Source organism: Glandiceps talaboti, chromosome 5, assembly GCF_964340395.1.
Source record: "Glandiceps talaboti chromosome 5, keGlaTala1.1, whole genome shotgun sequence".
NCBI classification, from domain to species: Eukaryota; Metazoa; Hemichordata; class Enteropneusta; family Spengelidae; genus Glandiceps; species Glandiceps talaboti.
In genome coordinates, this window is record NC_135553.1 from 23157913 (window position 1) to 23185607 (window position 27695).

A 27695-nucleotide genomic window follows, 5' to 3' on the forward strand; every position below is an offset into this window, starting at 1 on the left:
CTTATGGATAACCTCTAAGTAATATGCACAATGTCATCGTTATCATTCCTAATTTTCAATGAATGTATTGTTGGTTGTCTGAGTTAAAAAAAATAGCTCTCCAGTTACAGTTGGTGCTGAAAGGGGGGTGCCACTCCTGGAAATAAAAGTATTTTCATAAGCTTTGGGTTTTTGAGAACTTTGGGTTTTTGAGTCATTTCATAATTTCACATATAAATTTCACACGATTACCAAGACACACCAAATTTGAACTATTTCACCTCTTGTTTGTACACTGGTCTACCGTTGCATCGTGGGACTTAGCAGACATACATATTTATTAGATGCACAGTGAATATTCATGATTCCTAAGTGCCTGTTACCTTTAGATAAAGTCATGAATATTCATGTGTTCTTCTAAAGGTAATAATCACTAAGGAGTCATGAATATTCAGTGTGCATCTGCAATGGTAGGTCATTGTGAAAACAATAAGAGTTTCAATTTGGTGTTTCTTGGAATTATGTTATGTGAAATCACAAAATGACTCTCCAGAACCAAAAGTTTCTGAAAATACATCTATTTCCAGGAGTGATGTTCCCCTCTAAGCAAGTTGTCAAGTACTAGTACTTTATTTTATTTTACACACATCCTTACTGACCACTGTTACAATCTCTCTGTACAATGAAATTTTTCAGAGTTTACATTATAACTTTATACATATCACATCTACATTACCAATTCTACAGATTGTTTCCATGCAACAAATGCTACAATCAATATGGCTCCTGCAGTGCTTCATTTTCCTAAAGCATTTTAGTTATCTCTATATATAGTATGTACAACAAATGTGTCAATCAATATGGCTTACACAGTAAGGAACCTTTTCCTGTCAATTTGAGACTGTCTAACAAATGCTTCAGTCTTTGTGGCTCACAGGATTGTGAAATAAATATCATTCAAAGTGGCTCAAAGTTACAAAACTTCTTTTTCCACAAGCGGGACTGTGTACAACAAATGGTTCAGTCTTTATGGCTTCAAGGATCCCTTTTCCCAGCAGTTGACATCTGTACAACAAATACTTCAGTCAATGTGGCTCAAAGTTCCAAAACCTCTTTTTCTACCAGCTGGAGTCTGTACAACAAATGTTTCAATCAATGTGGCTCAAACGAGATGAGACCTCATCTCCCTTCAGTTGTGGATGTCCGTACAACAAATGCTTCAGTCAGTGTTTCTTGTACAGAGGGCTGTAGAGTCATAGCAATCTGATCTAGATAATGAAGAAACCTGCAACAAATAATGGTCGATACAAATATCCAAATATTAATTAAATGTAAGGATTTAATCTAGTTTATTTTGATTTTCAGTTTTATCATCTAAATAATAAAAACCTCGAATTGGTGTATCTATTTCGCTTTCGTTATTAATAAGCTGTCCAAGAACAAAGTCAGAATGGATAGAGACAGACACATACAACAATTGTATCACAATGTATATGAATCACCCTCTGCAAGTAACAGATACATGCAACAATTGCTACTCCCCTTATATGAGTATACATATATGTGCCGCCCTTTGGGGTGCATTTTCTAGCCCTTTTGGTCTAAAATGGGGTGTGTTTTTTCGAGGTCAAGAGTCTAAAATGGGATCCACTTTCCATTATTTTTTATTTTGCTTGGTCCAAAATGTAATTGCCATTAATTGCCCCAAAATGTTGCCTCCTAAGGAAAATTTAGTTAGGTCTAAACTTTCATCTTTTAGAAACCAGTAAAGGTCTAAAATGGGGTATTGATTTTTGGTCAAAGTGGGTCCAAAATGGGGCCTGGGGTTTCCAGCACTGGCCACACACCCCTACCAGAGTTGCAAGAGACAGAACAGACACATGCAACAATTGTATCCATTCTGACTTTTGTTCCTAGACAGCTTTCTTTTCTTGGGCTGGCTGTATTTATCCATGTGGACTGAAAGGGCAAAACAGCGATATCTAATGCCAGCTAATTATAAATTTGTCATTCAGTTTGATAAACTTAATTGCTATTGCAAACAGTTCCATTATCCATTTTTTTCTCCACAGTTCAACCTGTGATGACAACCAATAAATATCACCACTGATAGTACAATTGGCCTTAACTACATTAATCTGTTTACTAAGCATTTAAAAATTGACAGTACTGAGAGTCCTGGCCTCCATTGTTTATCTTGGTGAAGCCAATCTCTGTCTTTACGTCATTACACCTGATTGTAATATTTTCAGATCTAGTGATTCCTAGCCAAAAATAATATTTGATGATGTGGTTAATCAGCATACATATTTCTTTTTTGACCAACTGTGGCAGTGGTGAAATGCGGTAAGGGAGTCGTCAGTACCAGCATGTAGTATTTATTAGCAAGGTCCTAACTGAGACAATACATAAATAAAACTCATGAATCTTTTTGACAAAGTCATGTTTCAAACATTTGATAACTTATCCTACATTCAACACTGTTGACTGTATCTCAAAGGATGAAGAACTAAGAAGAAGATAGTTTTAGAACATCTACAAGAAGTTGTGTAAGGATTGAGACTGTACCTTCTCTTTGCATTTGTGACTTCCCTGTACTTCTCGGCCCTACAGATAGTCCTTACAGCTGGTAGGTAGTCCATGGCAACGACACCATGGTTACACCGTGTATGAAGTGGTAGAACTGAGCTGGTACTGTCATTGGTCTCCTGACACTTTCTACCATAGCTGTCAAAATGATAATATTATAATATCATAATTGCTGACAAATTTTGTGATAATTAGATATTACTAGTATTCCCCGACATTATTCTTCCTTCAGCCAAGGATAATATGAGTGACCTAAGGGGCCTTGTCAATACGAATTGCTAGACTCGTAGTCAAAAACCCTTAGGTCACGAGTATTTTCCAGCTGAATAAAGAGAAATATTGCGGGAAAATATAATTATACTTCAAGTATAATTCATTAAAATTTGAGGGAAAATAATGGCGATTTGGAATATTTTGACTCGTACTTTAAACACTGCAGAATCAGTGACGTAGACACAGGTTGTCATGACATAGAATGACCAGGGTATATAATCCATATTTTCTGCTCAAAGACAATAACTTGGCTTGTGCATGGTATAATATCAAATTATAAACAACACACTGCATACATCCCATCCCACCCCACGATACTAGACACACTGTGATTACAACTCATACAACTGGGATACATTTCATGATACTAGACACACTGTGATTGCAACTCATACAACTGGGATACATTTCATGATACTAGACACACTGTGATTGCAACTCATACAACTGGGATACATTTCATGATACTAGACACACTGTGATTACAACTCATACAATTGGGATACATTTCATGATACTAGACACACTGTGATTGCAACTCATACAACTGGGATACATTTCATGATACTAGACACACTGTGATTGCAACTCATACAACTGGGATACATTTCATGATACTAGACACACTGTGATTGCAACTCATACAACTGGGATACATTTCATGATACTAGACACACTGTGATTGCAACTCATACAACTGGGATACATTTCACGATACTATAGACACACTGTGATTGCAACTCATACAACTGTGACACATTTCATGATACTAGACACACTGTGATTACAACTCATACAACTGTGACACGTCATGATACTAGACACACTGTGATTGCAACTCATACAACTGGGACACATTTCATGATACTAGACACACTGTGATTGCAACTCATACAACTGGGATACATTTCACGATACTAGACACACTGTGATTACAACTCATACAACTGGGATACATTTCACGATACTAGACACACTGTGATTACAACTCATACAACTGTGACACATTTCATGATACTAGACACACTGATTGCAACTCATACAACTGTGACACGTCATGATACTAGACACACTGTGATTGCAACTCATACAACTGGGACACATTTCACGATACTATATAGACACACTGTGATTGCAACTCATACAACTGGGACACATTTCACGATACTAGACACACTGTGATTACAACTCATACAACTGTGACACATTTCATGATACTAGACACACTGTGATTACAACTCATACAACTGTGACACGTCATGATACTAGACACACTGTGATTGCAACTCATACAACTGGGACACATTTCACGATACCAAACACACTATGAATGTGGGGTGGGGTTCTGTGCAGACATTGCTTTGTGCAAATTTCACTGGGAAGTCACTCAAATCCTAATTTTTTTATTCAGGTTTTGATAATCTGTATGAATGTAGAAGCTCTCTCCTAAGAAAATAATGAGTTGATGCAAATTTGGCTACTCATAGTCTCCTGAAAAAAAATGCAAATAGCGTATTGGAGGGGAAGAAAGGATGGATGGGATAGGAGGAGGGTGAGCAGGAGGGTAGTGGGGGATATGAATGTATGTCGCGTAAATTTACAGGTAAAGATTTAGTTTCGGTTACCCAGCATCTCGCCACTGGGGGCTCTGCCTACCAGACCCTCCCCCTGAAAGTCTGGGGAAACGAGATTCCAACTTGCCCATGCATGACGTACCAATGAGAGCAGTGCATGCTGGGAATACTTCATGTCCAACATTGTAGACTAAGCGATTCAGGTACTTTCATGACAAGTTATCACTTCTAAAGCGTCACACATCTAAACTACAACAAACAGGCCTCGTAAGCCCATATTTTATGACTTAGAAGAAATGTATTGTGTGAACCGGCCATGGGGTAGTTGAAACGTGGTTTCCCCAGACTCTTGCCTGGGTGGTCTTGTGGAAGAACCCCCTGAGGTGAGAGCCTGGGTAACCGAGACTGGAAAGTATCAAAATTTTGACTTACCTTAGTTGGTTCTGTGATTCCAGATCAAGAGTTAGAATGTTTCCATCATTGTTTCTAGGAATATTTAGGAGTTCATAAATATTGTCCTGGGAAATATCTTTTAAACTTTTGTCACTTAGACTGTTTTGTTCTTGACAGTGCCTTATTTGCTGTCTAAGTCGTCTTTGTTGAGATTTGAATTTATTCAAACTGACGACACTCAAACAACTAGAAACATCTTTTGTAGTCATTTGAACTGACCAATCAATGTCCTCCAATTTGGTCAGCTGATCACCCAACCCCGATGTCTGCTTCGCAGTCCACCATGCGTGGTTGTCATGGCAACACTGATTACCATAATCATCCCTTCTAGTCCTGTCAATCAAATCAGCACAGGATACGTTGTCAAGATATTCAGACCACGATTCTAATGAATGATTCACAACTTGTGATTCTTTGATGGGTGATTCTTCTAGTTCGGTGTCATTTTTACAATCATGCCTCCCTGTACTTGCAGAGTTCAAACAATCCATGTTACTCCTTATGACATTCTTCCCGTGATCAGCCATGGCCGCAAACATACCTGCCTTTGTTGACAAACTTGTATCTTCGTCCTAAAAATATCAAAACAATGTCAATAGTCAATACATAACCCTATGAGAGTAAATATGGGTATGAAGAACTATCCTACCCCTCCTACCCCAAGTATGAATAAGGACTGGCGCCCAGAGGGCAGTACCAGTGGTCAGCTATGGTAGGGGTGTGTGACCAGTGCCGAAAACCCCAGTCCCAATTTTGGACCAATTTTGATCAAAAATCAATACCCCATTTTAGACCATTACAGGTTTTAAAAAGATATGAAAGTTTTAAAAAGATATGAAAGACCTAAATACATTTTCCTTACGAGGCAACATTTGGGGCAGTTACTAAAGGACAATAGACTACATTTTAGACTGAGCAAAACTGAAAATAATGCAAAGTGGACCCTATTTTAGACTCTTCAGCTTGAAAAAAATAGACTCCATTTTAGCTTTAAAAAAAGCATCTCAAAGGGCGGTACATATATGTATGCATTTTGTAGTTTTCTCAAATAAGGGAAGTAGCCCCCAGGGACCAGTGTGCTTTCTTAAGCTAATTTGATATGTCACTGACACACACAATTTCTAGTGATGCAACAAAATTTGGTGTTCCCCTATCTCTTACTATGTCACAGTATGTGGTGACTCACAAGAAATGTCAGTTTTTCTCATTTCAACTCACAACAACAAATTTTGGCTATCATTAGAGGGTACACTGGTAATATAAGAACTGTTTGATGTTTGAGTAGGCTGACACCTGACCAGTACCTTGTTTTGTCTCATAATCTTCAAACTGTTTTGAATTTGTTATTCATTTCTAATTTTGTAGAGGTAAATATCTTCCAACTTTTAAAAAAAATTCCCAGTTTGTCTCTCAAGACTCTATGGATTCATCTGACTGTTGTGCAATCACTCAGTCAGGTTATCACTTCACACAAAAGAACACACCTTTTCTTTTTTTAACATTTGATTCTAATATAAGAAAAAAGACTGGAGACTTGAGCTTAAATTAAGTCTATTGTCTGTGAAAACCTGACTGTATCCCTGGGGTGCGTCCTGGAAACACTCTCGAAAATGTCTAAACTTATGAGTCCTATAATCTTCCTGGCGACCGTATTCCGATTTTACACTATGGTATCTTCACACATTACATCCAGTCAATGTCATTACTCAAGGCGTTAATTGTGGTTCAACTCCATGGTGGGTGAAGCGCAGATGGTGCATGTCAGAAGTAATACGTCACAAATTGGCAGACTGTCGTCATCGCTCATTAAATTAATGTTCATTTGGTACTGTAACAGCTGTTTCGACTGTTGGGGGAATTTATGCAAATGTCCAACCGAACTCCACCTCCAGTCTGTTTAACTAAAGTCATGTGAAGATGCGACATCGCAATCGTCATCATGTTTATATGAACGCTGTAGAGGGGAGCACAGAATTCTGCGCGAGTAACAAGATTGACTAGACGTAACGTGTGAAGATAACGTAGTGTAAAATCGGAATACAGTTATCAGGAACGAGACGTAATGTGCGAAGATAATGTAGAGTAAAATCGGAATACGGTCGTCACGAATGAGACATAAGGTGTGAAGATAACATAGTGTAAAATCAGAATATGGTTGTCAGGAACTAGACTAGATTCCTATGACCCATCTCCTGAAACAATCAGGAGACCTGACTTGAAAAACAGCTATATGAATTACACAAAATATTTCAAGCATAAATAAATACAATGGATTGGTGCAAAAAATCACAAGAACCCATCCTAGCTCTGAATTCTCACTACCTGAAATAGAAAATTACTTCCTATGCACATCACAAAAATAACCTTCTTGTTCAAGTCAACCTTCTTGTTCTATTTTGGCCCTCTAGTAAGAGGTAAAATGCTACTACAGGTACCAAGAATATAAATACAGATTTTCTCTAAAGTTGACGTTCTGGTCATTGCTATAGAGGATATACAAGATATGATATATATACCTGTAGATGTTGTAGAAGTCCACCTTTCCTCCATCCTTGGTTCAGAAGACCAACACAACTCTCCATACACAAATCATCGACATCAGGCAGTTTTACATTATCAGTTTCCATGGCAACACCAGCAGCTCCTTGCAATGACATGTCTTGTATCTGTTTCTTTTTCATCTCTTCTCGTTCCTCTATTCCGTTACTTTGATAAAATTCACCTATAGCGATGGTTTTTATTTCCAAGTCAATCAAGTTATTGAAGAATTCAAGCTCAAAGTCTTCAATTTCATTTCCTATACATAAATTGTCTCTCTTCTCAATGTCATCACCACCGTCCTTTAAAGGAGAACATTTGTTCTTAACATCACTCGTACAATCGCCAACGTTATCTTCTTTTGAATCCTTACCCTGCAGCCGAATTTTGGAATCAGTGATTGTCCTTACACCCTGTATTTGTTCATAGTTGGCAGATTTACCACTAGCCCCTGATTCGGCCCAGAATTGTAGGCAATGGATACAACGTCTGATATCGCTGTGATGTAGATCTACTAATCTCTCAATGTCATGTGAATTAGTTCTAATATCTTCAGCCAGGCACATTACTTGAAGGTTAGTTACTATGGTTATCTGTAATACAAATGAAATGTCAAAGTAACATTTTACTTAGAGTGGACATATGGATGACAAATTGGCTTTCACTCAACATTTTAAGCTTTCACCCAAGATTTCAACTTGCCGATACACTACCTATAGATACTATTGACCACTAATTGACATATACAATGTCTTTTTGTAAGTAATCACAACCAATTTTTAGTTAATATATCGTTGATTATTTGATAAAAAAAAAAATCCGAGTTGGAGCTAGTGCAGTAGACTGTGTTCATTATTGAAATAAATGCAAAGTTTTAATTTATGATAATTAATGTAAAACCATATACTTACTATTGGTGGCACTTTGAGAATGATCTCTTCATATAGTCCTTCAGTTGGTACAACAAATCTCGGATCTACAAAGAACAACATCAAAATCCAGCTTTACACTAAGTTTAATTAGACCATTTCATTTCTAAAATGTACATGTTTCCATTGGATTTGTAATATCTTAATATATCCAGCTCACTATTTGTACATTTGCTTGAGTATTGTGTGTGTGTGTGTGTGTGTGTGTGTGTGTGTGTGTGTGTGTGTGTGTGTGTGTGTGTACGTACGTGTGTATGATTGTTTCACCTAATGAATTGACCAACCCTGATTATCCTTCCAACTCAAATAAATAAACAAGTTTCATCCACAGATCAAGAATATTTTGTACTCAAAAATATCACACTTGAGTGATCGAGGATTCGTTGCAAGTTGAACAAACTAACCAACCAACTGATTCGAGTGACCTTAATTGACCTACTCAAAAGTTTACGTGCAACATCATAATAGTCTCTTGTAGTAATATGTGGATTTATTTAGTACTTTGTAACTAATCAGGTGAATGGACTCTTTTATTTAATTGAGTGGAAGCCGGAATTGTGTCACAAATGATGAAATGATAAAATGTGATTATATAGCAACAAGTTTTCTTTTCTAATGGTTCATGCCTGATTTCATCTCGACAAAACTGGAACAATAATGAAGGTGTGTGCTTACTTTTTGACTTGTAAATTCACCATGCCTATATAGTATAAATGTCAGTCTAACCGGAATCTTTCACAGACTTCAGGTCACAATGTGTATTCTATTTTCTGTCTTGTAAATGCACCATGATGGCTATTTTTTGCAAACTGAGGCTCTCACTTCATGGTCTCAGTTTAACATTTTAGGTACCCTTACATACCTCAATACTGGCACCCTTCATAGACTTAAGGTCACAATATGTATTCTACTTTTTGTCTTGTAAATGCACCATACTCAATATCACAAACAGATCAACAAAGCATAGAGCTTTAATAGACTCTAATGAAAACTTGTTCTAACTGTACAACAATTTCACCATTACCTGATGTTGTCATAATAATTGGCCTTTTAGTGGTACTCATCAACGTATTAATGGCTGCCCAAAATCCCTTGTCTTCTTCAAAGATAATATCCACCTATAGGCCAAATAGGAAATAAAATCTTGAAAAATTATTGAGAAAAAATAGTTGCAGTTTCACCTGTTTTTGGCTTAATGAAAGGTGACTGACATACACGTATAATAATAATAATAAATTAAATAATTAAATAATTAAATAAATCTTATATAATAATAATAATTTTGATAATAATCATGTTTATTTGAATATCAACCACCCTATCTGGGGTAGTTTGTTATGCTAAGTTCAAAAAAGGGGGTCATTTTATGAACATCTATTGCCATGGTAACCAAAATCACCATAATATGTTAATCATTTTTCCAAAATTTGACATAAAACATTGAAAAAAAATAATACAGTGAAAAAATGGCCTTGTTTTAGACATGTATGAGTTAGTGTTACCTGGTGTAACATAAATTGTATAAAATTGGATAGCTGTTTCCATGGAAACATATGGTAGACGTGAAAATTATGTTTTCGTTATATACACATACATCTCACAAATAACATAAATCTGATAAATATCTTTTTATTTGCACATTGACAAGGGTAGTTTGTCCTGCTGAGTTCAAAGATATGGTCATTTAATGATCAGTTGCCATGGTAACCAAAATAACTCACAAATTGAATGCAGAAATAAGTATGTACACTAGATAAAGTTGTGAAAGGGCACCCTCAAACGTCAGGCAGCATAGCAAATATGAGCCAGCATAGCAAATGCTATGCTAGGATACATTTTATTGACAATAGGACCAAAAGGCACCATTCCTCTAAATTGTCTTGCACACAATGCTTTATTATCATGTAATATTTAAACCCCTTCACTTGTAATAATAACAATCATCATCATCTTTATTCTTCCAAATAAATTCAGAAATGTATTCAATGGTCATCACTGAACAGTGCCCTAGTGTTGAAAAAGCAAGAGGAAACCATGAGTACCCAAAGAAAATGTGCACTGTTCGGCAGGGTCAAACTGAACATCAACCTTCTGACACACACATCTGGTTATTTAAATCAAACCTAGCCTGCATCAGTCAGGTTTGAACCTACACTGCAGTAGTAAGCAGCATACGAGCTAAATGCTCGGTCACCGACAACCCAGCCTGCAGTGGTAAGCAGCAGCATACGAGCTAAATGCTTGGCCACCGACAACCTATAACAGTATTCATTACATATGTACAAGTAATGTATTGCACTTCTATGCACAATCATGCTAGTAGTATTTGCACTGCAGGGCCATACCAAAAAACATTGAATACCTGTATGCAAATGACAGCCCAGCATGCCATGTACACAAAATAGATCATGTGATCACACAGTTGTATATGAAATTTGGCAGTTTCAAATGAACATATACACTAAATTAAAAGTAATAGCAGAACAAGTGACTGTACAGTTGTATTTTTATATGAAATTTGCCAGTTAAGGATGAACATGTGTAATCTAACAAAACCCATGACACACAATGCAATCAGAGATTTTGGACTTATGCTTATGTTTTCTGCTGCACTTTCAAAGTTTCACTTATTTCACTAGCGAAATCAAACCCACAGAGAAAACATCACAAACATTTCAGCAGATAGCCACAGTAAATCTCATTTTCACTTATGAGGTTCTGCCATGACATTATGCATCCATTTATTTTTTGAACTTCAAACTTACCTCTTCAAAGAGTATGAGTGATGTACTTGCTATTTTCATCTTTAAAATATTAGATGTTTCAGCAGAGACTTTAGGGTTCTTTGTACCTTTGTTTGTTTTCTCAACTTTTGTTGCTGTCAACAGAAAAATAAAGTCAATATTTAAATAAAAAGAAAACACATATTATTTTAGTTTTTCAAGACGACCAGCTGTCAGCAATCATCTATAACTGGAAGCCCATGTAACAAGTCACCTTATTGGACTATACATAGTTGACTGCCACCAATCAGATTACTGAATCCAAGTGGGTGTGTATTACATGAAAATCACACCAGTAAGGGCTTGTATAAAATCAAAATGGTCTGACAAGGCCAAAAAAAGAAAAGAATTGTTTCTGGTTTATACATAACAGGTGAATTACGTAAATACTCTCACATCAGTCTTTGTTTTTAGTTTGTCCAGCCCATGCAGTCTGCAGATCCGGGGCAGAAACACAAAAATAACCCTCCCTACTTCAGTGAAGACAACTGCAGAGCCAATCATGAACAAGCAAATGATATCAGCCCCACATACACACTTGCTGTAAAGTACTAAATAAAAAGAACAGTAAATGCCATAAATAATAGACTGAGTGCCAGGTTTGTTGAGAATTACAAAAAAAAGAATTTGCATCGTCACACAACTTTAGACAATATGTCCTGACCAGAAACAATTCTTGTTTTTGGCCTAAGTTAAGATGCAGGTACTCCAGGTGCCTCCTGCTCTGAAGTTGAATAATTCCAACTGTAGTATAGAAGGAGAAAAGTGTGACTGGGCCAGCACTCGAACCAGGTACCTCCCTTACACTAAATGAGGTAGTCCACCCAGGCTGATCCACAATATTAATCCCTTTACACTACCACATTCCCCTCCCTTCTCTTTTTTTGAGAAGATCAAACTACAGCTACAACACCATGTACCATACATCACATACTTCAGTGTACCTCCTTGCCAGGCATATTCCTTGTTTATTTCGTTGTTTTTTCGTTTTTTGTGTACCTGCTTGTTTGTTCCCCGTACCTGCATTTTAACTTTAATCATTATACTTTGTACTTTATTAGACTTTTATGATTTTTAGGACTTGTTTTACTGATCAAATTTTGTGTTTCTTTCTCAGGCAATTTGGCCATTTTAAATTTTTATTTTGGCCACATTTTTGTTTCAGTAAACATGTATTATTATTATTATTTTTATTATAGTCAAGGAGAAACATGCGGATGGACCAACACTCCAACATGAGACCACTAGAACGCGAAACAGATACACTACTAACTGTGTCATACCCTGGTGGAACTCCAATGACCTACAACATTACCACTTAATAATAAATACCAAACTGCTATCATTCCATGAAAACCTCAAAGCAAGTAAAAATTAGAAACTGAAAGTGGCACGTTGATGATACAACAGTTCCAATAACCATTCTTACTTTCATCTTTTTGTACTCCTTTCTTCTGTGTCTTTCCCTTCTTATCAGGACCACTGTCCGGTTTCTTGAGAAACGATGCAAAAGCTGAATGTACTGGGGTCTTTTTGATGGTTTCCCTTATAGGTAGTGCAGGTCCTGGTTTGACTGCTGGTGACTGTAACTTGGCAAACATTGCAGCTCCTTGTACCCGGGACACCTGGTGAGATTGAGTGGCTTCTTTCAGGTCTGACAGGATTTGTTTACCGTTACGTTTAGATGATGCATTCACCTCAAAGACCTGTAATGATATTTTCAAGGTTTTTTTAGAAACAATGCATAGGTTTCTTCTTGTGCCTAAGTGTTTCAATTTCACTAGATTAAGAATGTAATTGCAGGGTGAACATGAATGGGGACTTCATGAATACAATTCCTTAAAGAATCAAAGATGAAAATTTTATACATTTAAATTTCTCAAGTTAGTAAATCTTTTGTGCAGACCATAATGTGAAAACTAATGATAATACTGTATATTTTCCATAGCATATCATTTCATTATTATTATCAGAAACATTCATTCGGTTTTTTTGGCAAGTGATTTACCAAAATTGGAATTTCAGGCAATTGGTGAGTCGTCAAAGTCTGACCCATGCATCTGTGGCAGAGGTGTAAAAATAAGAATGTGAAGAGTGCCACCAGTGGTTGGAATATGATCTGAAATAATACTTTTGTTTTCACCTTGAATCCCAGTTCCTGTGCACATGCATAGACTGAAGCTGTTTTACCAACACCACAAGGACCTTTTATGAGGACACTGTTACAGATTGTGTCTTCGTCATCATAGTCACTGTCACTTTCATCACTGACATCAAAGTCACTATCATCATCATCATACCACCATTCTGAAATACAAAACTGACTTATTAGGCAAAAATAAGTAAAGAATTGTTTCTGGTCAGTATGCGCATCACTTAAATACCCTCGCGTCAGTCTTTTTTTTCCAGCCCATGCAGTCTGTAGATTCAGGGGGAAACACAGAATAATTCTCCCTACTTCAGTGAAGACAATTTCAGAGCCAATCATGAACATGAATTCACAACGTCGCACCACTTCAGACAAAATGTCCTAACAAGAAACAATTATTGTTTTGGCCTTATCAAGAAATCTTGACAGTCACACAATTAAACAAGTCTTCACACAGTATATGAGTAAGAAGTATGGCTATATTTTTTGAGCAATTTGAGATAACTTGGATCAGGAAGACATTTGGTAAACATGATAAGATCAGAGAATTCAGGATTTCCTGTTTTATATGCAGCCTTTTCTTCCACTATGTTTCAGGGTCTTTTTTATTTCTATCTTAATTAATCACAGCATTTCAACAAATTTTTTAGAGGGGAACATGACGATATATCTAAAGGTCATAAGCACTTAGGAATCATGAATATTCAGTGTGCATCTAAAACATATGTATATCTGCTAATAAGTCCCATGATGCAATGGTGGACCAGTGTGAGAACAAGAGAGGTGAAATAGAGTTTCAATTTGGTGTATTTTTGGCAAGCGCACAAAATTTATGTGATGTGAAATCATTAAACCAACCTATCTATTTCCTGGAGAGGCTTTCCCCTTTTAAGTAATGTAACAAAATGCAATGAAAAAGCAGAATCTATCACTTTTTGACAGATACTGCAAATAGCACACAATGTCTTGCCACTTGAATACTTAAACCAGCACTAGCTGCAACTGGAACATTTTTTTTTTCATCAAATAACCAAAGAAGTATTCACTAAAAATTAGTCAAGTAGTTATAAAAAGACATTATATCTGTTAATTAGTAGTCATCGATATTATCTGTAGGTAATGTAGTGACAAGTTTGAATCTTGAGTGAAGGCTTATCTTTGAATCTGTGGCTTTGTTAAAACTGTACTAGTTGTAACTGGAGTATCACTTTCCAATCAGACAACCACAATCTATTCACTGAAAAGTGTTAAAATACCAATAGTTAGACATTGTATATGATAGTTAGTGATGGATTATATCAATAATTAGTAGATTAAAATTGTGATTGCCATTGAGGGCGCTGTTTTGGGTGCAGACCCAAAAATAAATTTGATTTGATATCTTGTACCATATATCAGCTACAAAAAATATGTTCACCAACAGGCGTATCAATACAGGCTGGGGTGTACACGATTGCAAGTTAGTAAAGTTATTGTATCTAACAAAAACTTTTCACAAAATTGTTCAGATGGAGCTAGTGCAGCTTTTTAAAAAAATCCTCAAATGAAGCCCTTACCATTACTTGGACTGTCAACCGACTTCTCCTTAGACTTCTTGGCTTCTTTCTTCATCTGTTTCTTGAGTTTCTTCTTTTCTCGTTCACTTCTCATCTTCCACTCTGACAGCCAGGAATGTAGTTTCTTGACAGATTCTTTGTTTCCGATGATTTCAGACATCTGACTAGGCTGGTATTTGTCAGTCCATAGCACATCTTTAGATTTATCTGATGAAAGAAAAAAAGGAAAACACGTGAATTGTGCATCATTGCCACTAAAATTTCCAAGTTCATGGTCACTGCAACAGTTGCCTTCTTCAAACAATATTTCACAGAACACTAGAATGTCATTGTCTCCTACAGACAACATTACAAAGTATAAAACTTATTTATATAGTCCTTGGCACTGTTTTTGACCAAAATTGTCACAACAACTTTGATTTATTCAGTATTAAATTGGTGACAATCTATTTGTTCTGTACACAAATTAACAATATGAGTAATAACCATAGCAACAACATGCATGCTATGTACGTCATATTTCTTTACTTTTAATAGGTTCCTTTGGCCCGAGTCACTGAAAAAGATCAGTTCAGGTTGAACAGTTGTTCTTGGCATGTGGAATTTGATTACACAAAATAAAAGCCTGTTTTGTTTATAAAGCTGCTACTCAAAGTTCAAATGTGCAACTTTCATGATATGTGTTGACTTTAGTGTTTCTATACACCAATCAATGATCAAGGTATGTTTTAGTAACTCCTATAGCTGTAAATTATAGCCTTATTAGTAATGACATCAAATTGTTTGCATAGGATTCAGATAGACAGACAGACAGACTGACAGAGACAAACAAACAAAAAGACAGAGAGATAGAGAGACAGACAGACAGACAGACAGATAGACGGAGATAGACAGATACTGAGAGATAGACAGACAGACACACAAACACACACACACACACACACACACACACACACACACACACACACACACACACACACACACACACACACACACACACACACCTATAACATACCCTTCATTACAGAACGTAAAAACTATCCCACTACATCAATGCACTTACCAATTTCATCTTGACCCTCATCCATTTTCTTTACATCTTTTTTCTTTTCATCATCATTCTCTTTCTTTTCTTCAATAACATCCTTACTTTCCTCAGTTATCACTTTACTCTGGAGTCTTCGACTACTCCGTCGGACTGATCCGTCCTCACCTGTGTCTGCACCTTTCGAATTCCTTCTTGCCATTTTCCGTCTGTTTGTTTCATTCCCTTTATCCAATGCATTTGACTTTCTCTTCCCTCCCCTACCAATGTTGTTTTTATTCTGTTCATCTGTTTTCTTCTCAGTTTCCTTGTCTTGGCCTGTAGATGTAGATGAATATAAAAGAAGAATGAATTTTCATATGTTCATTCATTCTGTATTCGTAGTTTTATAGCAAAATTTCATTGAGAATATGAAAGGAACGTCTTGAAAAACCACTAACTTAGGTTGGTTGGTTAGTTAGGGGTGATCAAAAATATGTCGCACAAGCTCAATAAATGGACTTTTTTTCTCTATGACAAAACCCCCTCCCCTCTAAAGGGACATTCACAAGTACGACATCAAACATTTATATATGATGTAAACTATGATGAAAACTATAGTGGTCACACCACTATGATCGATGTAATGTCAAAACATGATTGTAAACAACATTAAAATACTACCAGAAACCCAGCGCTGCATTATATTAGAAGTAAATTTTAATCAACTTATCAACATCTCAGTAGTAAATACAGAATCTGTTATCAGTGAAGGTGTGAAAGATTCCAAAATTTGGTTAGAAGTGCATAAATGAATTTCAGCAAATGGCAAGTATGTTACTTCTCCATACATTGAAACATCACAATGTACAAATATACTAGCATTATGACCTAGATCTCTTTTGGTGAATTCACATGATTGCCATGTCTGTCTTAAACTTAAAACTGCATTCGCTGCAACTGGAATGTCTGTTGAAACTCTTTCGTTATATATAATGACTTATTCATAATATCGTACACCCTGCACAGTATTGAATCATCTGCGGGTAAAAAGCAGTGCACATAGTATGGTGCAATATCAGCCCTCCACCCCCCACTATAAATCACGATCATAATCTACTTATTACGATACTACTTATAGATAAAACAGACCTCTAATTGACATGTACAATGTCTAATCATTGGTGAATTCTCAGTGATTATATTGTTGGTTGTGTTATTGAAAAAATACTACCACTGTTACAGCTAGTGCAGGTTTAACAGTACTTTCAATAAAGTTCTTAAAGTACGAATACACCAACTTGATAGAGATATAATTTATACACAGACAGTTCTCACCTTTTGGTTGAGTTCCACAAACACTGTTTCCTTTCTTTTTGACCAAATATCTCTTGAACCAACGATTGACTGGATAATTTGCATTGTATTGAATTATTTCCTGCAGTAAACGTTTCCTTATAGAGTAGGAGAGCTCTCGTCTGGTTAATCCCTGTCATGGATAGAAAAAGAAGAAATCTGTATCACTCTATATCGCCATCAAGTTATTATGGATCTACTTGTAAAATGATCATATCAAGTCATCTCTATTCCTGAAGAGGAAAGGTATGTTTTTAACAATTATGATGCATTGTGGGCAGTCTTGTAGATACCAGGGAAAGTTTGATTTGCATAAACGTGATTGTGATTAATCTGAAGTCATTTCTGGAAATGAGGTTGTAAACAAAATCATAATTGATGTGATTACAAGATGGCAGACCACATAATATCATGAGGGGATTGTGCACGCACTGCTGATGGCAAGTTAGAACTGACGGAAAACATGATGTATATAAATTGTGATTGGTCAGATTGGTAATTTGTTATCATTGAAACATTTTGACGTTGGAAAATCATTTGATTTATTGGAAATGTGTGAGTACTGTGATTATCATGATTATGATTGGTTCTTATCAAACACGAAATCATGATCGTGATCAATAAATCGTGATTATGATTGTGAAAATCGAAAGTGCCTCTGTACAGCCTAATGTAGACTGAAAGATTCACCACTGAGGGCGCTCTCTCAATTGTTCCCAGTACACACAATGACAAATCTTTCACTGTGGTGAAATTACAATCAAATACAAACCTTTTTCACTGCCAATGAGACATTGCACTTCTCTAATGCTAATGTTAGACAACCAAGTTCCATGTTTGCACAATTCCAAACTGTTGTACTGGTCTTTCTTTCTTCTCCTATGAGATACTTGGAGGAAGGTAAGCTTAGATTCCACAAGCCCGAACCTGAAGTTTCTGTACAATTTATCAAAAAAAAAAAAAGCTAGCATGATTGAAAACGAATGGAAATATAAATCGCGAAAATTGTGAGTCTTCTTGTGAGTGATAGTGGATGTGGAAACTGACATCAACTTAAAAAGACAATTATATAAAACTGTTCTCCCAATCTGTAATGGCTGTATATCTGATGAGAAGAAACCAATAACACGTACACTGAGACCATATGGAAAACAACGGAAAACGTAACTACCTGAACTACACACTCTAGACCTATTTTAAAATTGAGCATAATCAGAACCGCACAATTTTTTTTATTAGGCCTTAAGAGGTATTTTATCATCCCAAATTATATGTAATTTGATATCAGGATTCTGTACAAGTGTACTAAACCATACACCAAGGGTGGAGGGTCTACGACTAAACTAAAGGCTGAAATATGCCTGACTGGATGTTAAGTAGGTGTGATGTCCTGATACTGATGTGGGTCACCTACTAGGCTACTGCAACCTCCTGCCAAGCTATGCATTGATGCAGTCATGCATTCATTGTACATGAAAGCACATGGTCGCTCAGTTTGATTTTCGGAGAAATTTGCTGTTTTGGATAAATATATGTAATAATCACAAAACATGAGAGTGCAAGTGTGGGTAATCAGGGGTATTTGCACTCATGCTTGCAATGTTTTCTGTCATGCTTTTTTTTCACTTGCTACGTTCATGAAGGCACGGCCACAGACAACATTGCAAACACTTATCCAAATACCCAAGTGCGTCCCACTTGCACTCGAATGCTATGTGATTCTATCATGACGATCTGATACATGGTGCCGAGATGCATAACATTTTCAAAATGTACCTTTTTGTTGCACATGACTAATTGTAGGCCAAGGAGCAGGCTGTGACGTCACAGTGGATGTTTTCTTGGCATTACCAGCCATCTTACTCAGTAACAAATTACGTCTTGCTAGCAAAGCTTCATCACTGTCCAACAAACTGTCTCTGCTACTGTCATCAATGACAGTTACCGAGGGAACAGTTTTCACCTCAATCACCTCATCCTGTACAGTATCAGTGGCTGGTTTCTTACCAAAGTTTGTGAAAATAGATGCAAGTTTCACTGGTGCTGTTGGGGGAATATCAAACATCAAAATCAATTGTAAGAAGAAAAAAAAAACATTTTAAAACAAAGACATACATACATTATTGAAAGCTGTTTCATCCGGCTTTAAATTAAATTCTTATGTACATGTAATTACAAAGAGAAAAAAAAAATTAAAATCTTATGTATGTATGTATGTATGTATGTATGTATGTATGTATGTATATGTATGTATGTATGTAGTATGCGTGTATGTATGTATGTATGTATGTATGTATGTATGTAGTATGTATGCATGCATGTATGTATGTATGTATGTATGCAGTGTGTGAACTTAAGGGAAAATGACTACTGGTCATAAGGACCGACATGTAGCAAATACTGCCGGTCCTTAAGGAAAACTGCTGGTCCATACTCAATGCAGTTCATGTTCACGACCTATATTTATATACCCTCCATTTACAGATTAAATGATTTTGAACTTTAATATGATACAACATATCTTTAGATATACTAAAGTAAACGAGAGTACAACGAATTGTTCACTATCCACTATTATTTTATAAAATTTCCACTCACAGAGTCAACAAATAACTTGGAAGTAAATTTTGATTCACTACCAAGAAATATTTGACTCTATGAGTAGAGATTTTCATTTGTAACTTTGAACCCAGAGACTATGAATATTCATTCTCGCATAATCTGATCCTATAGACTAAAGTGGTCTGAGACTGAATGTATTCATTACACCATAGAAATACATATCCATAGATTGTAGATAATATGGGTGAATGAATCATTAAATATACATTATCTGCAATCTCTAAGAGATCACAGTCCTCTCCTTCCTCTCTGTACGATTCACTAAATTCTGAATCACATAATCCAAAGTCAGATTCATCATCTGTGGCAATAGCTGATGTAGCTTTCCAACTCTTAGCGAACGTAGACGCACAAATTCATCATGGCAGAAATAAAAGTTTTGTCGCATAACTATCCCTCTTGAAAACTGTGTATTCACTTTATTTCAATTTCCATCCACAAAAGTGACATGGAGCGGTTTCGTCTTCCTTCAAATATGTACTGAAGGCCCCCCCCCCCCCCTCCCATAAAGCCCTACCCGTATACCCTACCGTGGTGTATTGATTATCGTCTCTGACTCGACTGTTTGTGTAAGAAATCTGACCATGATGAAGAGAACTATGGCTAAACATGTCTTACAATGCAAGTTTTTTTGACGTGGGAGCGTGATATGGTAACTGTACTGTAATGTGTCATCCACTATATGTACCCGTGTTTGGCACGATGCAGTAATTTTCCAGATACAACAATGGCAACAAAAATGCAACATTTCTAAGTTTATACGTTGATTACAACATGACAGGACATACATTATCATATGAATCAAATTGAAAGCAATCAGACTACGCATTTGTTTTACTGTTTTACAAAAAAAAACTATCATCGTACTGAAGATATTTTACGAAGTGTACCTGCCTTCTTTATTAGTTCAAACGCCATTTTCAGAGTAGTTTATATGTTTTCCGTCAGTTTGTTTTGATCATGGCCACATACATGGGGAACTCCGGTAAATTGATCGGGAAACCCGCTAATATTTACCGGCTTTAATACCAGCCTTTAAAAAACAGTGTCTGTTTAAATTCGTCTTCTTCTTCGGAAGTTCATTGCTGCCTTCTAAATATCGCCACATACTTTATAAATACAACGTGGAACTGTCTCAAACACGTTAAAAGTTTCATACACTTAGAACAGTAAACTTTACAACAATTAATATATCATGGCGGGAAAAGACGCATGCGCTGAATGCGTAAAATGGGTCTGAATGTCTAAGACGTTCTGATTAGTCAAGACACAAATAATTGGAGAAATTCGGTCAATCATGTGTTTGCTAACATAATTTCATAAAGTAAATGCTGTATGCTACGTCATATGTAGACATATCAACATTGACAACAACACGTAGCGAGCTAGCTCTGTGTCGCTTGACTTGAACGAGATGATGTCGAGAGTAAAATAGGTAACACAAGATCAGATTCGTGTAGGTGAAATTGGATATATCTTTGAATAAATGTTATTATTTACTCCAAATTTCAGTCGGTCATAAGGACCGATACGTTGTTGTAATTCTGAAAAACTGTCGGTCCGAACGGAAATCTGTTGGTCTCGGGCCGAAGGACCGGCGTTAATTTCGCACGCTGTATGTATGTATGTATGTGTATGTATGTATGTATGTATGTATGTATGTATGTATGTATGTATGTATGTATGTATGCATGTCTGTGTGTGTGTGTGTCTGTTTCTGTAAGTCTGTATATCTGTGAGTAAAACCACTGGTGTTTCATTAACCTTGCAGTCTGAATTTGATAAGTTTATAGGATCAAGGGAGTGAAACTGATTTATCCAATCAGGGAAAGTTGACATGTCTGGGATCCATTTTTAGAGGCTGTAAAACCTTTCTCATATATCTCAAACAGTTTTTAAATATTAATCTTCAATAATTCAAATATTTGCTGTTAAAGTGAATTCAGTGATTCAACTTAAATCAATGAATCACAAGAGTGGAGTGACTCATCATACTTGATATCTGGGTACAGTCACTACTACAGTCTGATAGGGCACAACTAAAAGTGTTATTACCTACAGTTTAAACTAACGAATATATTCTGGTTTGTTCACTTACAGGTAAATCCTTGTATATATAAAGTTACCATATTGAAAATGTTATAACATGTTGGCTGGTATAAAGAATGGTACTAAAGACTTATTTACAGTTTAAGAAGGGAATTTATGCATAAATCACTTCTTGGTGTACTGTTGATCTGAACAAATTTCTTTAAACTTTTCATCACTTCAGTGCAGTAAGGTTGTATCTGCCTAATACAGTTGCATAGCCGATACGACCTTACAGCACAGTGCACTGATAAGATGTTTTGTATATTCTAGTTTGCCTAACAGGTGAATCACTGTAGAAAATAGAAATTTAATTGATTTTGTTGTTGAAAACAATTTTTCATTGACTATTGTTTAGAACTGAAAAATATGCTAACGATATGCAAATGTATATGTAAATGAGACTGCCCTTTTATTTTTCAAAAACATGGAGAACACTGCTGGTGATAATTTATGTCGTTTTGGAAATGCTATCACTTTTATTATACAACAAACTGTACATTACCTTTGTTTATGTCACCTTTTGGTGTTGTTCCCTGTTTGCCACTGCTTACTGATTTTATGGGTTTCTTACCCAAAACTGTATTGATACTTTTGACTGGTTTCTTGGATGACTTTTCATCTTCTGGTGAGATTGTCAGATTAACTACTTCAACAATCTTTCTCAGACTACCAGTGGATGCTTTCTTTAATAATTTCACAGATGCTGTTTTACGGGGTCTCCCTCTTCCTCTCTTACCATGTTGTTTGACCTTTGCCCTTTGAAGCAGCTGTTGAGCCTTGGCAACTTTGTTCTATTAGAGTGAAACAAAAATAACAATGTTATATGCACCCAAAACAAGAAATCTGTGGTTGCTGGTTAACCTAGTCAAACCTACTTTCAGATATGTGTTGATGACTAAACTGATAATTTAAAATATATTTTAAATTTGCAATGTTTAAAGGGGTAATTTTCAATCCCAGTCAGTGTCTTGACACTTCCTAACGTGTATCAAGCCAATGTTTTCTCACACACAGCCTCAAAACACAACTATTTTCAAAAAATACAGTGAGAGATTTCTTTCCTGTATAGTTCTAATACTGTAGTCAAACAGTAACCTGATAAAAAATCTGTAATATATGTAACAAAACAAGTGTCAGCTCTTATTTATATGCAGATTATAGGGCTTGAAATGTATATTTTCTGTTGAGAGTTCCATTTCTGACAGAAGATATAATGCCCGAGAAAAAGAGAATAGCAAACTTAGATGAGGGGATCTTGACATTTGTACTTTTTTTTGTGTGTAATCAATGAAGATGTGTTTGTCACTAGTAGTAGCATAGAGAACATGAAGTGTGTTTAATCTTACGATTTGTTAAAAATAACGTTTTGCAAATTCAGCTATTTTCTGGGAAGAATGCTTAGAGTACAAAAGACATGCATGGTCTGGGTTATATAATTCATGCAAAATGTCATCACCTTCCCTGATCTATTAAAGTGAACAAGTATTTCACCAAACTTCATTTATTTCGATGTTGTGAAGTTTAATACTTTTTCCCCAAGGGGTTATTTCTCTGTACACAAAAAAAAATACAAGTTGGGAAAACATTGAATTAACGATCAAAATAAGAAACTATGAAAGAATCAAATGGATTACCTTTGCCGTCCTGTTAGTTGTGCTTTGATTTTTCTTGCCACTATCCTGAGAATCATCTGACAAGCTCTTGTTCAATCTCGTAAAGCGTATCCTGAGTGGACTATTTTTCTCATTCCCTGTGTCTATCATAACTGACTTATAAATCCTTTTACTCGACCTCTTTGAATATCTTCGTTGAGGTGTTTTGGTCTTCTCAAAATCTGAATCCGACTCTTTGCCACTTTGTTTGCGCTGTTCTTTTGTATGTTTGAAGATTTTTTGAAGTGCTAACTTCTTTCTTGGAGTCATACTCTTGCAACGTTTTCTCTTCCTTGATGTCGTATTGACGGGAATGATTGTAACATCACTTTCCGATACTTTTCTACTTCTCCTACTCTTCCTCTTCGGAGTTTCAGAACACTCAATTTCATCTTCAGTTGTTGTACTTTGAACTTTCTCCGATTGCCTAGTTTTTCTTTTCGGTGTTGGGGTTTCCGCAATAAGGGCATCTTTCTTTACTTGTCTACATTTTCTCTGCCTTGTTGTACTCCTGTTGCTGTGTATGCCATCACGCTTCTCTTCACCTTCTGAATCCTTCGGTGTCTTTGTTTGTTTTGATTCTCTAGTTTTCCTACGCACTGGAGTACTGACATTACTGTTTTCACTTTCACTCTGTTTGTCGGCATCTTTGCCTGAATTCCCCTTCTCACCTTTCACTTCAATCTTTGACGTTTTCACCTCTGTTTCTTGGTTGGTAACTTTCTTCTCACCCTCCTTATTACTCTGGGCTGGTTTCCTTTTCATGAAAAAGCTGTGTACCTTCAACTTACTCTGTGAATCTGACTTATTCACGTTAGTGCCACCCTCTTCAATGATACTCAAGTCCTGTTCATTCATATCAACAACGACATTTGATTTCCCACGTAAATGTTTCCCATTTGAACGTGTCTGTTCCGGGGATGGACTGTTCCTGTCATTCTCATCCAGTGTGATAACACTGGTGTCTTTCTCATCACAGATGACTGGGGATGGTGGACCATGTACCAGGGCCTTGGTAGTAATAGTTTTCCCACATGGAATGGGCACAACCTTTTTATCCCTAGCTGTCCTTTGTTTCTTTGTCTTCTGACAAGATAAATTTCCAACCTTTGATAAGTTTGAACTCTCATCTATACTTTTCTCGCATGTCTTAGTATCCTCTTTGTTGGTGGATGTAACTTTAGAAGTACAAGTAAAAATACTGTGTTCAGACTTTACACTAGATACGAGTGTGTCTTTTGAGTCAAGTTCTTCCTCCTCTGTCCCTGTCTGAACCCTATGATCTGATTTCTCATCAGTACTACTTGTTTCCTCAACCTGTCCCTCAAGATTTTCACTTTCATTTTCATCGTTATCGGTAGTGTTAAGCAAACTTATTTCAAGTTCACTACTGAGAAACTGTTCATAGCTGATCACTTCAAGACTGTTGTTGTCATTACTATCACCAACATCTTCTTCACTCACACAATTTCTACCATTTTCCGTTCTCACCCCATCATCCCCCTCCACCTCGTCTAAACAGTCTCTCTGATCTTTTCCCTCACACTTCTCATCTGTCACACTTTCGATTGTAGTTTGACTACCAGTTTTGCCAGTAGAGGTTTCACTGTCAATTTTGCCTGGATGGGTTTCACTGTCATCTTTGCCAGGAGGAGTTTCCCTTTCAATCACTGTTCTCTTTCGCTTTGTCTTTTTTGTTCGAGGTTCAGACCCTTCAAAACTGTCAGCAGGAGAAGCAACACATTCCTCAATTTTCCTCTTTTTGACTTCCTTACTTGAAGTTTGGTGGACTGGGGTGACAAGAATAACAGTTGTATTACTTTCAACATTTAAAGCATCTTGACTTTCATCTAGATTTTCAACAAGATCATGGTCATCATCATGTACTTGTTCCTTTGTCTCTTCTCCATCCACTGTGGTTTCAATAGGATTAGCCTTTTCATCACTGCTCTCAGACTTCACTTTAGTCTTTTTAACAGCTTTCTTCTTCACAACTTTCTTCGTATTTCCATCTGTTTTCTTTCTCTTCTTTTCCTCTTTTGAACCATCCTGACTGGGCACCGATGTTGACTGTTGGATTTGTTTTGAACTGACCCCGCTTCCCTTTTCTTCTGCTGTTGGACTTTTTTCAACTTTCTTAAAATATCCAAATAGATCTTTAGGCTGTGTTTTAACTTCCTGCTTTGGTGTTGGTGGTTTGAAGAAGTTTGTGATTGGCACAGTCTTCTGACCAGTTGTGTTTGACAAGGGTTTCTGAAGAGTCTTTTTAGACTGGAAGAAAATTCACAACAAAATATGTCTTTGAGTATTTAAAGCAACTAAAACTGGGCAATGTAACACAGTATCTTTACCACTAGGTTAGTCTAACTAATAACATCCAATAATGACATTGAAAGTGTACATTTTGGTTTCATCTCTAAATCTCATTTTAATAATATGCTATATGTTACATGGGTAAATTCTACCTGAGATCCAAAGGTTTTTGACCAGGGTTCCCTACCAAAGTTTTCGTACAAAATATACAAAATTGTAGAAACCTATGCAAATTTGACCAGATTTCCCCATCAACATTGAAAATGAAAAAAAAAATACTTGGGGAAGAAAAATAGGGAGCTTGTCAATATATGTTATGAAAAGAGAAAAAATAAAAACATGAACCAATAGAACAATAATTAACAAAAAAATTAAATTAATTGTTCATTTGTAATTATGAACAAACAAGTCAACCATCCAGGTGTTACATTACAATGTAGCTTACCTGTAACAGATTTGCAGCTTCATTGCTGCTTGCCATTATTCCAATCATTTATCCGGAATGAATTAATTCACACATCACATTAAATCAAACCAACTGGAAAAAAAATGTGAAAAGAAAAAGAAATTAGTCATGATGACATAAAGTTTTATATAAAACATTTATTACAGATGCATTAATTCAGTTTATGAGTAATCAGTATTCAGTTCCAGGGTTTAATACATAGCTAAAAATCCACAGGTTCATTATAATCTATAATTAATTAATTAATTAATTAATTAATTAATTAATGACTAATACGGGTAACTTGTTTATTTTCTTGATATAGATGGTCTTTATCGAGTTGTGTCAATCTTGAAAAGATTACAAGTTAAAATACAACTAACAAAATATTCTATTTTGACGTTTTGGTAACAAATTGGAGAAATAAATATGGAATATCCATAATAACGTTTAGGTTAGTCGTTACCAGAATCATACACTAGAAAGAGAGCGAAATTCTGAGGTAAAACAAATACATTATCATAAAATATTCTACCTTTATCGAAATAAGTCTTAGGTCTGGCAGAAATGTATAATATAACGCACGGTGTATAGCATTGATTACGACGGGGGGCTCAGAGACTGCCACTCACAGCTAGTGCTGACAAACCCTAACAACTACAATTTAGTAAATTAGTATTAAGTTTGTATTTTGTCTGTTTGTTTGCTTTATGAAATGACCTGAAAAATCGACCAATCGTGATTAGAATACTGGAAATGAACCCATAGCACTCATATAATTGTGACCTAGTCAAATACAATGCAGTATTTTTTTAGAATGTGTACAGATACACATTATTGGCGGTGATGGTTTATTGTTGACATCAAACATTCGTCGCGCGGAAACCTTACAAGTACAAGTCAATGGGTCGGCAATCTCCTCAATTATGGACGTCAAGAGAGATATCAAAGGTAGAATCTGTTTACAAATATCCTTACGTACCTTCTAGAGTATATCCTGGGCCTAAACTCGACGATGAATTCTTCTGTTCGGGAAAATTCGAACTCTTTGACACAGACGCGAACAATTTTTACAAGAAAAGGCGCCAACATAGCCAATGTCCTTTGACCTTAGCATTGGCCAATCAAAATGAAGGGTTCAACCGGAAGATGCGTAACCTGTAGGCGACCTTTGACATTTCAATAATGCGCCGCCGCAATATCAATCATTGCTTGTAAACCAGTTGTAAACTTATGTACATGTACGTGCTGATGCACTGGAGACAAAGGTAATTTTTGTCTTTAGAGCAATTATCATGATATAATGCAAAGGCATTATAATTTAGAAGTTAGCCGTGTGAAATTCGCCATAGAAAATGTTGTTAGCTCT

General features: G+C 36.1%; 1 protein-coding gene across 1 annotated transcript; it reads right to left on the minus strand.

Annotated features, from left to right (window-relative positions):
* Nucleotides 1-27396, minus strand: LOC144435510 (ATPase family AAA domain-containing protein 5-like). The gene is made up of 18 exons (XM_078124101.1): nucleotides 27309-27396; nucleotides 26327-26419; nucleotides 23551-25839; nucleotides 22419-22707; nucleotides 18980-19246; nucleotides 17976-18139; nucleotides 17186-17336; nucleotides 15887-16186; nucleotides 14824-15030; nucleotides 13262-13425; nucleotides 12548-12824; nucleotides 11101-11213; nucleotides 9360-9453; nucleotides 8318-8382; nucleotides 7385-7999; nucleotides 4848-5440; nucleotides 2548-2706; nucleotides 1-1264 (listed from the first exon to the last, which is right to left on the minus strand). Exons 2-18 carry the CDS (start codon nucleotides 26372-26374, stop codon nucleotides 1159-1161), a joined length of 5901 nt encoding a protein of 1966 aa, XP_077980227.1. The 5' UTR covers nucleotides 26375-26419; nucleotides 27309-27396; the 3' UTR covers nucleotides 1-1158.
* Between the last annotated feature and the right edge of the window lie 299 nt (nucleotides 27397-27695).